Genomic DNA, 17,272 nt, shown 5'->3' with positions numbered 1-17,272 from the left:
CTGCATTGTAAGTTCCTCAAAGCAGAGGCTTCTGTTCACATGTCTTTCCTGTCTCTTGCAGCAGAGTGTGGGACATGGCAGGTGCTCAGGAAGAACTACTGGTTGACTGACCCTAGATGCTATCTTATGCAGTGCTTTTGGCATCACTCTTAGTAGAAGATGAGGTAATAATCAGGAGGCTACTAGCTCTTGAGTACAGAATTTAAAATTAAACCAGTGGGGCTCTTTTAGAGATTGGATAGGCTTGTCCTCCATCTACTGTTGTTGACCTGCTGCTCTCATCTTTTATGAGGAAAAGGATGCCAGTCACAGGCTCTTTCTCATTCTTTCTCACCAGAGATAAAACAAAATGATCAATTGTTTGTATCCTGGCTTAATTCAGTGATGAGAGAGGGGTTCTGAGCATAAGCTATCTAGCCATCTTTTTAAGGTGAAAGTGAGTAGGCATCTTTTTGTTACAAAGATTGTCTAAAAGCAAAAAAATATTTTAACTGGTTATGATTATTTTGTGTTCCTTTTATTTGAAACACATTTTTGTTGTTTTAGAAATCTCTTTTCTTCCACATCTGTGAAGCAAAATACAATATAAACAATTCTGTCATCTGTGATAATAGGCATTAGGCACACTTTAGACACTGAAGTTTACTGTCTCCAAACCTCCTTTTAGCAGACTATTCCCAATTTTTTTTGGTAAAGGTGCTAGTAAACATAAATTGCCAAAATAGTAGGTCTTCTTCATTTTCCCTGTTACATTTGTCCCACAGTTATTTAGCCTAGATTCTATGCAGTTTTGTTATAACAGGGAACTGAACCATTCATTCGATGCATATTTATTGAGTTCTGTCTTTGTGCCAGACCCTATTTTAGCTGCTGAAGGTATAATAGTGAAGAAATTAGATATGAAGTGTTCTCACAAAGCTTAACTTCTAGTGGAGAGAGATGACGACAAGCCAACCAAATGAGCGCACAAGAGAACTGGGGGAGATCCAAGATGGTGGCAGATTAGGTGGACGCTACACTCACCTCCTCCCAAGACCAAACTGGAATTACAACTAAAGTATAGAAAAGTCATCCCGAATAACCAATGGAAGACTAGCTGGAGAGAAGCCTTATAACCAAAGACTTACATAGAGGCCACATTGAGACTGGTAGGAGGTGTGGGGGGCACAAGAGGGCTGCCCAGACACTCATAGGCAGCAGCTGAAGTTCCAGAAGGATATATCAACTGTAGGGGGGTTCCCCCTGAGAAATGTGGGGCATAAACCCCAAGCTGCGCTCCCCAGCCCAGAGCACCAGAACTAGGAAAAGCGCCCACATAACACCTGGCTGTGAAAAGTAGTGGTGTTCCTGTCCACCTGGGAGAGATGGCTAGTAATGGCCCAACACACAAAATTTCATTCTCAGCCACTTACCTTGGACTCTAGCAGAGGGAAGGAAGAGTGGACTAGATCTGCGTGAGGAGAGCCTAGGGTTGGTGGTTATGGGGAGAGAGCTGAGAGTTCAGCTGCTAGATTCTCTGTGGTGAGTCATTACCTCATACTGCAGAAGCCATCCTTCTTAGGCAGAGCATTCCCCTCCATGCACCATCTGCCTGTGGGGAAACAATATCACCACCTGTTAGAATCCCTGTGGCGCTTATGCACTGCTGAGGAGTACAGCCTACAGGCAGAGGAGGATCTCTGGGTGCTTTGAGACTTTTGCTGACCTCCCCCTGGGCCTGGTGCTAGTAAAAGCAGACCTTGGTGCACACCTTGTACCCTCCCACATGCACCCAGGCCCAGCAGAGGGAGCCATAGCTGTGGATCACTGATAGCTCCAGATAGGTTACCCAGGGCCACTTACACAGACAGTGTCTGACACTGGCCTGCACCAGAGTCCCTCTAAAGAGGTCCAGAACCAATATGCACAGTGGTTTGCTTCAGACAATAGCAGAGCATGATCTAATAAGCTTCATAAGCAGTATATCTGTAGGGAGTTCTTGGCAGTCACTGAACTCTGCTGAGGCAAATTCTGCTTCATGTGACCAGCACCTGTACAGCACCTTACATGCTGTGTTGGGGGTTGAACCTCACTGTCAGCAGCCTGAGGGTAGATCCTATGCACAAATGGGCCAATAGCAATCAAAAGTCAATTACACCAGGAGGGCCCACATAACATGCACAAGGGACATTCTTAGAGCACCCAGTTCTGGTGACCAGGGAGACTGTGCCACTGGGTCCCACAGGTCACCTACCACAGAAGGCCATCCTACCAAGACTGAGAGTCATAGCACGTCCACCTAATACATAGAAACAAACACAAAGAGGCAGCCAAAATGGGGAGACAAAGAAGCAGGACCCAAATGAAAGAACAAGAAAATTCTCCAGAAGAAGAGCTAAATGAAATGGAATTTTATTTAAGCAACTTATCAGCTATAAGTTCAAAGTAATGATTATAAGGATGCCCAGCAGCATGAAAAAGGACATATAAACCATAAAAAAGGAGCAATCAGAAATGAAGAATACCATATCTGGAATAAAGAATACACTGGGAGGAATAAACAGTAGGCTCAATGAAGCAGAGGATCAAATCAATGATTTGGAAGACAAGGTAGGGAAAAAACACCCAATCAGAGCAGCAAAAAAGAAAAATGAATTAAAAAAAGGAGGATAGTTTAAAGGGTCACTGGGACAACATGAAGCATAACAACATCCACCTCAGGGGTACTAGAAGGAGAAGAAAGAGAGCAAGGCATTGAGAACCTATTTAAAGAAATAATGACTAAAAACTTTCCTAACCTGATGAAGGAAAAATACATACAATTTCAGGAAGCTCGGTCTGTCCCAAACTGGATGGACCCAAGGAGGCTCACGCCAAAACACATAATAATTAAAATGGCAAAGGTTAAAGACAAAGAGAAAATCTTAAAAGCAGCAAGAGAAAGACAGCTACAAGGGAGCTTCCACAGATGGTCAGCTGATTCCTCAACAGAAACACTATAGGCCAGAAGGGATTGGCATGAAACATTCAAAGTGATGAAAAGCAGGGACCTACAACCAAGGCTCCTTTACCCAGCAAGGCTATCATTTAAAATTGAAGGGGAAATAAAGAGCTTCCCAGACAATTAAAAGCTAAAGTAGTTTGTTACCACCAAACCAGTATTACAAGAAATGTTAAAGGGTTTGCTGGAAGAAGAAGGGGGAGGGAGGGAGCAGGAGGAGGAGGGGAGGAGGGGGGGAGGAGCAACAGTAACAGCAACAGAGGAACATAATATAAAAAAATAAAATGGCAATATATACGTACCTATCAATAATCAATTCAAATGTAAATGGCTTAAATGCTCCAATCAAAAGGCATAAGGTAGCTGAATGGATAAGAAAACAAGACCCATGTATTTGCTGTCTACAAGAGACCCACCTGAGAATGAAAGATACACGCACACTAGAAGTGAGGCGATGGAAAAAAATATTCCATGCAATTGAAAAGGAAATGAAGGCTGCAGTAGCATTACTTATACCTGACAAAACAGACTTTAAAACCAGGACTGAATGGCCCTAGCCAGTTTGGCTCAGTGGCTAGAGCATCGGCTTGCGGACTGAAGGGTCCCAGGTTTGATTTTGGCCAAGGGCACGTACCTCGGTTGCAGGCTCAATCCCTGGCCCTGTTGGAGGCAGTCAATCTATGTGTCTCTCTCACATCGGTGTTCCTCTCTCTCTCTCTCCCACTCTCTCGGCAAAGCAATGGAAAAAATATCTTCAGGTGAGGATTAAAAAAAAAACAACACGAAAAAACAAACAAAAAAAACCAAGGCTGTACATGAGGGAGTTAACTCTAGACTGGAGTTGAGAGAAGGTGTCCTTAAAGTTGTGACATTTGACACTTGAATGACAAGCTGGGGCCATGTCAAGATCAGGGGGAGGAGACTTTCAGGCCTACAAAACAGGTGTTGTAATCAGCCTAAGGCAGGAGCCCGTGAGGTGTACAGAGGAAAAGAGAGGAAGTCAGAGGGAAGGAAAGTTTAGCACTAGCAAATAGGATCATTATACAAGTGAATGTATTCAATAACTTTTACAGTTTAAATGTATATGGCCATGGTCACTTAGATCTCAGAATTTGTATCATGATTTCAGGATCAGAATCAGTAATTATCTAAGATTCACACTGGAGAAAGACAGTGTTCTAAAGTTTATGTGATATGTTCTGCTTTGAAGCCTCAGATGTCCCATGAGTAGGATAGCACACTAGTAGTATTTTAGGAAAATGGTGTCTGAATTTGCCTGGGAAAAAATCACATATGAATGAAGATAGTAAAAAACAACTTCCTTCATCTAATATAACAATCACTCTCAAGGATTATAAGAGTTTATGTACAGATGAAGCATTTGGTTTTAAAGTTAACTAGACGGGGAAGAAAGCTGTTACAGTTTTAGATTTTCTTGGGTATTTTGGTATCTGCACAACAGAGACCTGATGAGTTGCCAGCAAATAACACGCCAGAACTCTGGATCCAGAGAGCATTTGTGATGCCCAGCCAACACAGAACTGCTTTCCTTCCCAAAGGGTGGCCTCCAAATCTGTTGTAGCCCTTAGCAAGATTTTATATCACAATTGAAAACAGGTGCCCTCTGCCCTCTCCCTTTTTGTGTGCGTTACTACCGTTCAGGGAGGCGTGAGCCATGGCATTCTTTCACGCAACTTCACAATGCCCAGAGAGAGTCCTCATTAGACACCCTGAGTCAGAAGTCTTGCTGTGAAACACCCTGCAATAGACAGCACACAGAGGTGCCAGACTTGTGAGGTTCGGATAATCATCTTGGTGCATTCTCAGTGTTTCTTTTCACAAATCAAAACACCAGTCCTAAGGTTTAATATAAAAACATCTCTCTGGAAAGTTTCTACTTTAGAATATTTTAATCTTTTTTTTTTTGTTATCATTTTATTTATTTATTTTTAATTTATCTTTATTGTTGAAAGTATTACAGGTGTCCCATTTTTTCCCCCCAATTGATCCCCTCCACCTCGCTCCCACCCCCCCAGGCCTTCACCCCATTATTGACTGTGTCCATGGGTTATGCATATATGCATATAACTTCTTTGGTTAATCTCTTCCCACCCTCCACTTCCCCCTTTCCCTCTTTCCTCTGAACTATGATTGTCTGTTGCATGCATCAGTGTCTCTGGATCTATTTAGTTTGTCAGATTCTTTTATTCATTAGCTTCTTGTTAAAGAAGACCCTTCAACTTTTCCTGTAGTGCTGATCTGGTGATGATGAACTCCTTTAGCTTTTTCTTATCTGTGAAGCTCTTTATTTGACCTTCAATTCTAAATGATAGCTTTGCTGGGTAGAGCAATCCTGGTTGTAGTTCCATGTTTTTCATCACTTTGAATATTTCTTGCCACTCACTTCTGGCCTGCAAAGTTTCTGTTGAGAAATCAGCTGACAGTCGTATGGGCTCCCTTGTAGGTAACTAATTGCTTTTCTCTTGCTGCTTTTAAGATTCTCTCTTTGTCTTTAACCTTTGGCATTTTAATGATGATGTGTCTTGCTGTGAGCCTCTTTGATTTCCTCTTGTTTGGGACCCTCTGTGCTTCCTGGACTTGTAAGTCTATTTCTTTCCCCAGGTAGGGCAAGTTTTCTGTCATTATTTTTTCAAATAGGTTTTCAATTTCTTGCTCTCTTTTTTCTCTTTCTGGCACCCCAATAATACAAATGTTGGGCCTCTTGAAGTTGTCCCAGAGGCTCCTTATACTATCTTCATATATTTGGATTCTTTTTCCTTTTTGCTCTTCTGGTTGGGTGTTTTTTGTTCCCTTATGTTCCAAATTGCTGATTTGATTCTCAGCATCCTCTACTCTACTGTTGATTCCCTGTAAATTATCCTTCATTTCAGTTCATGTAGCTTTCATTTCAAATTGGTACTTTATTATGTCATCTATTTTCTCAGTTGTTTTCATAATACTCTTACTAATATGCTTGAGCATCCTTGTAAATGAAATTCTGAACTCTGTATCTGTTAGCTTGCTTGGATCTATTTCATTTAGTTCCTCTTCTAGATATTTCTTCTGTTCTTTCCTTTGTGACATGTTTCTTTGCCTGTGCATTTTGGCTGCTCCCAGGTGTTTGTTTCTGTGTATTAGGTAGAGCTGCTATGTCTCCTGGAATTGGTAGAGTGGCTTTGTGTAGTAGGTGTCCTGTAGGGTCCAGTGACTCAGCCTCCCCAGTCACCTGAGCTGGGCCTTCTAGGTGCTCCCCTGTGTAGGCTGTGTGCACTGTCCTGTTGTAGTTGAGCCTTGGTTGCTGTTGGTGTCACTGGGAGGAACTGACCCCCCGGCCAATCGGCTGTGAGGACCAGCTGCAACTACAGCCAGAGAGCTGCTGTGCTGGAGAGACCCCTATGGAGCAGGATTTACTTCAGTGGAGCTTTTGTGTTCACCAAGGGTGCGCCTTGAGTGTGTCACTCGTGGACATGGTAGGATTGTAATTCAGAGAGGTCAAGTCTTACCACCAGGGGCTAGAATATTTAATCTTAAGGGAAGATATTCAGTCCTGAAAGATTATGTAACCCTAGAGGGAAACCAAAGCGTACTCTCCCTAATGTACTGTATTGACTTTTATTACAGTATATGGCCCTAAAATGTGATTATATTATATCTATATGACATTGAAAATCCAGAGTATCAAAAAAAAATCACTTTAAATTCTTGCTAAGAGAGACGTATTAGTCACAATGGAATATAATGTGTAGACTTTGGTTGGATCATGGTGTAAACCAACTGGCATTTAAATGACAACTGGGAAGTTTATATATGGACTGAACATGAGAAAATATTAAGGAATCATTTGTAATTTTGTTAGATGTGCTAATGATATGGAGGTTATGTAAGAGACTATCATTTTATAGACATGCACACTCAAATATATATGGAGGAAATGTCACATTTATAATTTGTTTTAAAACACGCAAAATATCAATTGAAGCAAATATGGCAAAATGTTAATAATTGTTTCATTTAGGTACTGGGCTCATGAAGTTTACTATAATATTTTCTCTACTGTTCTGTACACTTGAAAATTTTTATAATTCAAAGTTTCAAACAAAATCTTGGCAAGTTGAAGCATAATACAGTGCTTCATCAGCTGAGTAACATTGCCTTGGGGCGTGGTGGATGCTGCTTTGTTGTACCTTTTGCACTGTGATCATAAATAGCAGTGAACCTGGAAACTAGAAGATTTCTTCATAAATGGGACCTTACAATAAAAATTAACCACTAATCTCCCCTTACTCGTGCCTCTAACCCCACGCTCTGGCTTTGTAACTTGGCCTATGATTACAGGAGATGAAGTAGTACAAAAGTAAAACTGAAACATATGGAATCCAAAAGCTAGTATTATTTTTTTCATTCTGGAATGTAAAGCTCTTTTTAAATTATAGTTGACACACAATATTATATTAGTTTCAGGTATACAACATAGTGAGATTTGACATTTATATAACTTACAAAGTGATCACCAAGAAAAGTCCAGTATCCATCTGTCACTGTACAAAATTATTGTGATGTTATCGACTGTGTTCCCTCTGCTGGACTTTACACCCTGTGGCTTATTTATGTTATAAATTTGTACCTCTTAACCCCCTTCACTCTTTTGCCCATCCCACCACAATCCAACCCTCTGGCAACTATCAGTTTTTCTTGTAACTATGAGTCTGTTCGTTTGTTTGTTCATTTTAGTTTTTTAGATTCCACACATAAGTGAAATGATACAGTATTTGTCTTTCTATGACTTATTTCACTTAGCATAATAACCTCTAGGTCTATCCATGTGTTTGCAAATGGCAAGGTTTCATTCTTTTTCATGGATGAGTACTATTCTAGTATATGCACGTCTATTTCTTCTTTATCCATTCATCTGTTGATGAGCATCTAGGCTCCTTCCATATCATGGCTATTGTAAATAATGCTGCAGAACAAAGCTAGTATTTTAAACATCTTGTTTCAACATCACTTTAAAGTACAAATTTTTTTAGACTTTCAATATTATTTTGTATTGGTTTCAGGTGTATAGCATAGTGGTTAAACAATCATATACTTTACACAGTGTTCCCCCCTGATATTTTCAGTACCCACCTGGCACCATACATAGTTATCGTAATATTACTGACTATATTCCCTATACTGTACTTTGCATCTCCATGACTATTCTGTAACTACCAATTTATATTTCTCAGTCCCTTCACCTCTTTCACCCAGTCCCACAACCCCTCTCCTCTGGCAACCACAAGTCCACTCTCTGTGTCTATGAGTATGTTTCAAGTTTGTTTGAAAAGAAGAACAATCTTAAAGTATAGTTAACAAAGTTATTTTATTTCCTTTTAAAATGTATATTTTACAACCTGGATTATATTAACATACATAAAATTATTGGTACTGTCTCAGGCTACATGTCAATCAATGGCCCATCTTTTTCCTTCCCTGTTCAGAGATTTTGAGGTGTTATCATTAAATCTACCTGTGATCTTTCTTCAGATACTGTGTTTTTGCTGACAGTATATGCCAATATTGAGCATTGGTAAGACTTTTTACCTTGGGATATTTCAATACCTAGCTCCTAAATATTCCCATGTCCATTGAACTTGTTGATGGAGATAAATCCACACTGCAGTGTGGGCTGATTCACATGACCTGGATACTGAGGAACAAAACATGTTGTGTTTTTATTTCAGCCTACATTTAATTTGTAAGTTCTTTTCTTTCCTTATTTTTTCTTCATACTTGGTGTCAGTAGTTGCAGATTCAATACCAAGGGGAATCTTGCTGTCCCCTTTCCTCAACACTAGGAAGCAGTTGAGTACTGGCACCTCATTTTTAAAAATAACAATGACTATATGGAGGTATCTTGATTCTGAACTGGGGTTAAAAATCAAGTCCTAATCATATAATTATCAACAGTAGGCACCCACTGGAGCTCCTGTCGTGTAGTGCACTGTTGAAGGTGCTGGGGGGTGAAAGGTTGTAGTGGTGGAATGCATGGAACCAGAAGACCAAGTTTCTGTCTTCAGCAGCTGCAAACTTTGCAGAGATAAGAGAAACTATTACTGTGGAAAGTGTAGGATGAGTGTCCAAATGAGTGCCGCGGACTGCAAGTGTGGTACAAATACAGAGTCAAGAGATTGTTCCCATCTGGGGCCATCATGGCTTCATAGAGCATCCAAAATTTAAACTCATCCCTCAGAAAGAGGTACAATTTTGACAGGGAGAGAAAGGGCGAGAAGCTATTTTTGTGTGGACTAATGAATATACCCAGAAGCAAGGAGAGCTTGGGTAACTATGAACAGGCAAGTTTGGTTGGAGGGAAAGTTCCTATTGGGATGAGCGTGTTGAGTGGGGGAATCTGGAGTACGGTAAAAACTGGGGAAGCAGCAAAGGCTTGGGAACATGAGTGAGGCTGTGTTAGGAGCTCACTCTGACAGTGTTGACCTCAAGGGAGGTTGCAGGGAGGAGTGATGAAGAGAGGAAAATCAATTGGGAAATCACTGCAAAATAGTGGGAAAGGGAATAAAAGTATAAATTTGGGTAATGACAGTGAGAATAGAAGGGAGGGATGATTATGAAACACTGTAAAAAAACAAAACAAAACCAATTAGGTCTGATGACTGAATTTAGGTCCTCTTTGAAAGAGAATAGGAAAATTCACATGCATTTGTATCATTTTATTGATGCAAGCAGTTAACTGTAAGTTTAATATGTCTAATATGACTCACTTGAGGAACTTTGAAAGAAAGCTTTTAATTCTTTATTAATTTATAGGAAAGCTAGCCCCACACTTATAATTACTAAACTTTAACACAAATCCTAAGAATGGCTATTCACTTCCTTTAGCCTTTGCTGTCTTCTTATATATCTGTAAGTGTTAGGAAGATGGAGCTGTGGAGGGGAAAATGTGACCTGAGAACTGAATAGAATTTATTGGTTCATGAGTGGAATGTAAAAGTACTTCTGAAAAAGTAGTAACAGTCGGGGGAGAGCACCGGGAGGCAGAGCCTGGAGGAGAGTCATGTGAAAAAGGCTGCCTTGGGAGGATGCCCTTCAGTAGAGGACAGAGCTGGCTCTGTCCAGGGGGCTCTGCAAAAGGAGCTGGGGATAAACCCTCGGACCTGACTCCCCATCCTCCCGTGTCTTGCTAACCTTCTTCCTTTCTCCAGTCTAGATGGCAAGGTGTGCCCCATGCAGGTCAGCCTCCTGGGGCAGATACCGGGATGGGGAAGGCAGCGGGTAGAACTGGGGTGCGGAAAGAAGGTAACAGCCACCATCAGCGCCCTCTTTACAGAACATCACAGTGTGGGGGGAAGGCTTGGAGGAAGTTCTTCATAGAATCATAAGACGTTAGAACTAGACTTAAAAGGAGACACATTTAGATTATAAAGAATTCTTTCAGTGAAAGAGAGCCCTATAGAAAGTCTGAGGTATTGATACTGGAGACGGAAACGGAAGTCCTCAGTGACTAGCTCCCTTTGCGCGGGGCTGTCCAGTAACTATTCCTAACCTGGCTCCCCACCCCTTTCTCCCTCAGTGCCCACCTTCAAGCTGTACCAGCGGGCCCGGCACGTGTTCAGCGAGGCGGCGCGCGTGCTGCAGTTTAAGAAGGTGTGCGAGGAGGCACCTGGCGACACGGTGCAGCTGCTGGGGGAGCTGATGAACCAGAGCCACGTGAGCTGCCGGGACATGTACGAGTGTAGCTGCCCCGAGCTGGACCAGCTGGTGGACATCTGTCGGTGAGGCCCAGAGAGCATGGCGGGGGCTGGGGATGCTGCCAAAGAAATTGCTTAAATTAATGAAAAAAAGTAACATTTTCATAGCCTTCTAAGTGAAAGCGGATCCTTGCCCACTTTCTGTATGAGGAGTTGTGCGTGATGTGGAGCTGAACTTGCTCCTTCCTAAACGTCTGTGCGACGAAAGACTGGAGAGCCGACTCCACGGCTTCACGAGGCTCCGGGTTTGGAGTCGGTTTTTCACAACATCACAGGAAGGACATTTCAGGGAGCTTTTCTCAGATGTGGACCCTGGTGTTACTTTCTCCTGATATTTTAACCAGTGCTGCTCACCATACTGTGGCTCTGCGAGCATCTCCTGTTTGGTGCCCTAAGTTTAGTAGTTTTATTCCAAAGAAGGGAGAAAATGGAAAGGGAGCCTCAAGCCTGACAGGAGTGTAGGGAGGTAGGGGGAGGCTGTTGAAGGATTTAACTCAGAGAGCCAGCATTTCCTGCTTTCCTGGTTTGTTAGGCAATTTGGGGGAATAAAGACTGAAGAAAGCCTAGTTTATGAATGGTTGGTTGAGATGGAAATGTAAAGAGGGAAACTTTCAGGAAGCCTGAGTAACAGCTCGTTTGTAATTGCTGGTGATTGGGGGTAATGGAGTAGAAGGTCCCTTCGCCCACAGGGATCTATCCCAGTGACGTTGGGAGAACTGAAAGGGAAATTGGGCAAACCCTCAAATGGCTACATGTTATTTCCACTGTGAGAAGATAATACATGAAGAGACCATGAGAAGAACTGTCTGCAATTAGTAATGAAAATATAATTTGCCACTTGGCGCCTATGGCTTGCCTCAGCTCATTGCTACACCCCCAGCCCGAAAAGTTTAAACCAAGTAGCTCCAATGATTACACATGGCATGTGTAACCTGACTTGCTGAGAGTTTTGAACAGAGCATTCATGACAATAACTCTGCTGTCGTCAGTGTTTGCTCACTAATTGCCAAGAAGCCTGCCAGAGCTTGTTTCGTTGTAAGTGTTCTTTTCAGAAAATATCAAGGACCCAGTAAATGGAAGGGGACAGATACTGTTTCAGTTCTGGACATAAGAGGAAGTGGAATGGTTTATGCAAAATCAGGAATCGTCTCTGCCTAAATGGTAGAAGGGTTCGTTTGAATCCCACCCGAAAAGCAGTGGGAGGGCTTTTGCTAGCCTCCTGCAGTTCACTAATAAACTACTTCTTCCTGGGATGGCCACCAGCTATGGCTTTTGTGGCACTTACACTCTTATGTGGAAAGAGGGAAATGACAATTAAAAATAGTCAAGTGGCCCGGCTGGGTGTGGCTCAGCGGTTAAGCGTCGACCTAGGATCTAGGCGATCAGGGTTCGATTCCCGGTCAGGGCACATGCCCCAGTTGCGGGCTGCAGCCGATCAATGACTCTCTCATCATTGATGTTTCTGTCTCTCTCTCTCCCTTTCCTTTCCTCTCTCTGAAATCAATAAAGATATATTTAAGATAAATAAATAAATAAAAATAAGTCAAGTGGTAGTGATAAGTGTTATGAGAAAAAGGAGGGATAGAAAGTACGAGGGTGGAGGGGCTGAAGGAGGCCTCTCTGATGAGGTAGTATTTGAACAGAGACCTGAAGCAAGTGAAAAAATAGCACAGCAAGTAGATAGGCCCTGATGTGGGTGCGTGGCTGTCACATGAGGTACAGCAAGAAGACCGGTGTGGCTGGAGGGCAGTGGAGGAGAAGAGTAGTAGGTGTTGAAGTGAGAGGGGTGGGAGGAGCCATCCACCTGGGCCTTGGGGGCTGTGGGAAAGGCCCTGGCTTGAGTGGAGAAAGGTGGCAGTGGAGGTGCTAAAGGTCCTCTGCAGAATGCCTTGAAGGAAGACTCAAGACAACTGCTCTCTGGTGAGAGAGAGGAGTCCAGATAACTCCTGGGTTTTTGGCCTGAGAAAATTTCCTTGTTTTTGTAAAGGCCTCATTTCTGGAAGTCAAATTTCACATTCCCGAGTCAGAATTATTGAGGGTGCTGTCAGCTAGGAGAGCAGGAAGAGCAGAGATGGAGAAGGCGCTAAGAGGCTAAGTGCCTTGAACAAGTCGACATGAGTCCGTGGAGAAGGGAAGCTGAATGGGGTCGGGAGCATTGCCAAAGATAATTGTTAGATTTCCCTCCAGGTCCACGTGCGGCACTTCAAAATTCCTTTAGTTTTCCTGAAGGCCAGCTTGGAAACTATTTGCAGGAAAAGACAACTAATTCATTAAGTGAGTGAAGGATTCCTATGCCTAGAATAATCAGGGCCCTACTATACGCTAAAATCTTAATGCGGTCTAAGTCAGAGCACATGGAAAGGTGTCTCTAGGTGGCTGGCCTGTGGGACGACGCAGAGGAAGCTGTGCATGACTCAGGTGGAGACAGGGGGGAAGGACAGACATCACCAGAACTTGCTGTTTTCTCAGTGGAGCCTTTTACTCTTCAAGAGAAAACCAGTTGAGGATCCGAAGAAAGGGCCAGAGAGGGAGAAGGAAACTACACTCCTGCAGGGAGGCTGTTTGTTTATTTTTATTAAATTAATGTTAAAAACCCCAGTTATGTGAAAAAAAGTATAATAATGAAGGAAAAAAATGAAGCTTGCCCAATGATAAAATAACTCTTTTTAATGAAAATGTAAATTTTAAAAAACAGCTGAATTTTAAAGTAGGATTTACTGAGGAACACAAAAGAGTTTTGAAACCAAGTCAATTACATGTGAGACAGTTCATTCGTTATTAGTTTCCCTGGTTGCACTTAAGAAAAAAATAGTTCGAGCCGTTATTTCCGCTTTAACACTTGTTGAAAGGAGGACTCAGTGCTGCATTATTGCCCAAGCTGTTCATGACAAATTTAATAGGCCAGCAAAGGTTACACAAGTAGCTGTGCCGTCTTCCTCGGAAGGCTTTCCGCAGCTTTAGCCCCTGGCCTGCTGCTCAGCCCCTGCGCCCCGTCTCCTGACCGGGGCCTAACCGGGAGGAGTGTGGTGCACACCACCTTCCCGTGCTCCTTCCCCGCGGCCCTTGGTGCTAATCTGCCAGGGAAAAGGGAGGGAGCCATTCCCGCTGTCCTCGGGGCATGCTTCTCTTTGGGTCCCTGTCTTCTTCCACTTATTGTCCCCCCACTGGCCAAACATATGGCAAATATATATATATATATATATATATATATATTTGCCATGTGCTAGAACCAAACCAACTGCTCTCCAATGGCCTAAGCGGCTCACATTTCTAAAATAGACTTGTGGTCATATTTTCTTATACTTTTTCATTTGAACAGTATTTGAAGTCTGTGATTTCTTAAATCTAAAGCGATCCGAAAGTGTTAATAACCTGGCTGTAAAAAGAATAGAAGCTGTTCTGAAAGGTCTCTTTTTCTGAGATTCTAGTCTGAAAATTTTAGGTTTTAGAGCAGATGCTCGAAATACTTCCAGGTAAAGAATATATTATTGATGGCTTATGTTTATATTATATTAATATATATATGCCGTCTCACATGTAATTAACTTGGTTTCAAAACTGTTTTATATTCTTCAGTAAATTCTACTTTAAAATTTACATTTTCATTTAAAAAATATTTTATAGTTGGGCAAGTATCATCTTATTCCTTTATTATTATACTTTATCTCACATAACTGAGGTTTTCTATCATTAATTTAAAAAGCCTGAGTATATATTTTGATATATACATTTTTTTTCTTTAAATTTTTCCCCATCACCATTTATCCTGCATGCACTCTTTCACCTCCACCCACCCCTCTACCCCCACAATCACTGCACTGTTGTCTGTGTCTAGGAGTTTTTTCCTCTTTTTTTTCTTTTTTGCTCAATCCCTCCGCCTACCCCCCAACACCCCTCTCCCCCCACCAGAGCTGTCTACCTGCTCTCCATCTATGAGTCTGTCTCTATTTTGCTTGTTAGTTCAATTTGTTCATTAAATTCCACATATGAATGAAATTATATGGTACTTGTCTTTCTCTGACTGGCTTATTTCACTTAGCATAATGTTCTCTAGGTCTATCCATGCTGTCCCAAAGGGTAAAATTTTCTTCCTCTTTACAGCTGAGTAGTATTCCATGGTGTAAATGTCCCACAGCTTTTTTATCCACTCATCTACTGATGGGCACTTGGGCTGCTTCCAAATCTTGGCTATTGTAGGTAAAGCTGCAATGAACATAGGGGTGCATATATTCTTTCGAGTTAGTATTTTGGGATTCTTCAGATAAATTCCCAGAAGTGGAATTGCTAGGTCATAAGGCAGTTCCTATATTTTGATATTTAAAACAAATATAACAAACCAGCAGCCATTTTTTTAGAACCTACCAAATGCCTGGAATTATGCTGGGCTGATATTAGAGAGAGAGATATAAGCTATCCCTAAATTGAAGATTTTCTAAAATAATTAATTTAATATCCATTTAATATAAAAATATTTACTTATTTTGAAATAAAATTGACTAGAAATACCTACAAGGCAAAATTCCTTGCTTTCCCTCTTTGTAGTTTGTACCAAAGTTGGGGCCTATTGGATCTCTTTCCTCCCCCACCCCCCATTGTCCTGTGTGTTGTACCTTAGTGTTTTATGGTCAAATCAGTTCATTTAAAAGTAGGAAATTTTAGTCTGGCTTTATTGGGGCCTGGAAGGCTATAAGAATATACTTTTCAGTGATAAATGGATCAAAGAGAACTATCTTTATAATCTCCGTCTCTCATCTGCCTGGCCTTTGTTTTGAGGATCATGCTTTTTAAGGCAGAACTTTTGTTGTTTTGACCAACCCTTCTACACTATTCCCAGTCCACACGGTCATCAAAGTGGTGTTTGGAGGTGTGTAGGGTTTTGGTTTCTATAGCTCTTGTATTGCGTCTCAAGACCTATATTCTTAATGTCTTACTCTTCTCCAAGGTGGAAAAATGCAAACACCTAAAGTTCACTAAATACCCTTGGCTCACCTGCTTTCCGTTCTTGATTTAAAGCTTTTATTGGTTTCCTAACTTTTGGATCTCTCTCGGAATTTCTTTTTTTTTTTTAAATTTATCTTTATTGTTGAAAGTATTACAGATGTCCCCCTTTTATCCCCATTGGCCCCTCCCCGCTAGGCCTTCACTGCACTATTGTCTGTGTCCATGAGTTATGCATATTTGGGTATAAGTTCTTTGGTTAATCTCTTTCTCTCAGAATTTCTATGGCGTATGCCAAAGAACATCCATCTTAAGCACCAGTGAGGACACAGCAGACAGGCCCTCTCTGCCTTGTGAGTGTGTCTAGCTGGGCAGGCTGCTGACCAGTTGCTGGGCAGGCCCTGATTTGTGATCACAAGTGCCACGAACTACGGGCAGAAGGCTATTTATAATAGCACTTATCGTTCCCTATTTGGGAAATTTGAGCCTTGATGATTTTAGACCATGTGGTTGATGCAATTTAGTCCATTTTCATCTACAGCAGGCAGGGTGGTGACAGAGTAGCTCTGGGGACTCAGAGTGAATGCATTTACCTAGGAAGACTTTAGCTTCTGCTCTCTGGAAACTGGCAGGATATTCAGGACTATAGGCCCTCTTGGCACAATACCTGTGGGGTTTGCAGCAAGTTAGAAACAACGCTCGGTTTGCTTTAGGTTCAGTTTTGAAACCACAGCTTTCAGAAACTGTTCAAATAAAAAAGTGTAAGAAAATATGCCTAAAAGTCCATAACCTGGTTGGCTTGAGTCCAGCAAAGTGACATAGTTTGGACCTGAGAAAATCGAGGAAGAGGGCACAGTGTTCTTCTCTAGATGAGGCCATGGTCTTCACGAGATGCCTCACTGACACCTCTGTTGTTCTAGCATTTTCCACAGGAAAGATAGTTTGATGTGACTGACAACCTTTTTTTTTTTTAAATTTCAAATCACCAAATTGCAAACTGGCCCTTTGCCAGCCTAAGAACTCAGAATAATCCTAGAATCCCAGGATGAGAGAGACTTTTCAGGAGTCTGGGTTCGCTCAGCTGTTGGGCCATCAGCTGAATGAATGTTTGAGGAACAGGAGGACATGAGTTATTTTTGTTTATTTGCAAGTATTTTTGTTTTTTTTCCTTAAACATCTATTTTCATCTGAAAAGCATGTTTTAAAAAATACAACAGATGATGACAAGAAATCAATTGACAGAGTCACTGAGGGGAAATTATTTATGGGCATGGCAATAAATCTGATGTTCGAGTAGGGGTAATATTCTATTGATATTTTCCAGGGAGTAAAGTAGCTCATTTATATGGAAAAAAGGGACAAAACTGTGCTAAATTACTTATGGAGTTTTTATTCTGCTATGAACTTGGAGTAAATTTTATTAGAAAGAATTGGAAGTACATGTTAACTTTACTGTGTATAGGGCCTTTCACTGGTATAGTGAAACCGCCTGGTTGATGGTGACTAAACTGATCTCTTGCTGTGCAGTGGATTGTGTAGTGGTTTCCATCCAATCACACATTTCTTTGGGTGGTAAATTCTGAGCCCAATTGTCAGACTAGCTCCT

The 17,272-nt window shown here is 41.6% G+C and overlaps 1 protein-coding gene across 6 annotated transcripts in view; it reads left to right on the top strand.

Annotated features, from left to right (window-relative positions):
* GALK2 (galactokinase 2) overlaps window positions 1–17,272 on the top strand; it is a 123,085-nt gene that overhangs the window by 99,508 nt on the left and 6,305 nt on the right. For all 6 annotated transcript variants that reach the window (XM_016210127.2, XM_016210128.2, XM_016210129.2 and 3 more), the window contains one exon: window positions 10,551–10,752. In XM_016210127.2, coding sequence (XP_016065613.2) covers window positions 10,551–10,752 — 202 coding nt within the window. The remainder of the gene's footprint in view (window positions 1–10,550; window positions 10,753–17,272) is intronic.

The sequence above is a fragment of the Miniopterus natalensis genome, chromosome 1, assembly GCF_054644295.1.
Source record: "Miniopterus natalensis isolate mMinNat1 chromosome 1, mMinNat1.hap1, whole genome shotgun sequence".
NCBI classification, from domain to species: Eukaryota; Metazoa; Chordata; class Mammalia; order Chiroptera; family Miniopteridae; genus Miniopterus; species Miniopterus natalensis.
This window is presented reverse-complemented; position numbering and strand designations above follow the sequence as displayed.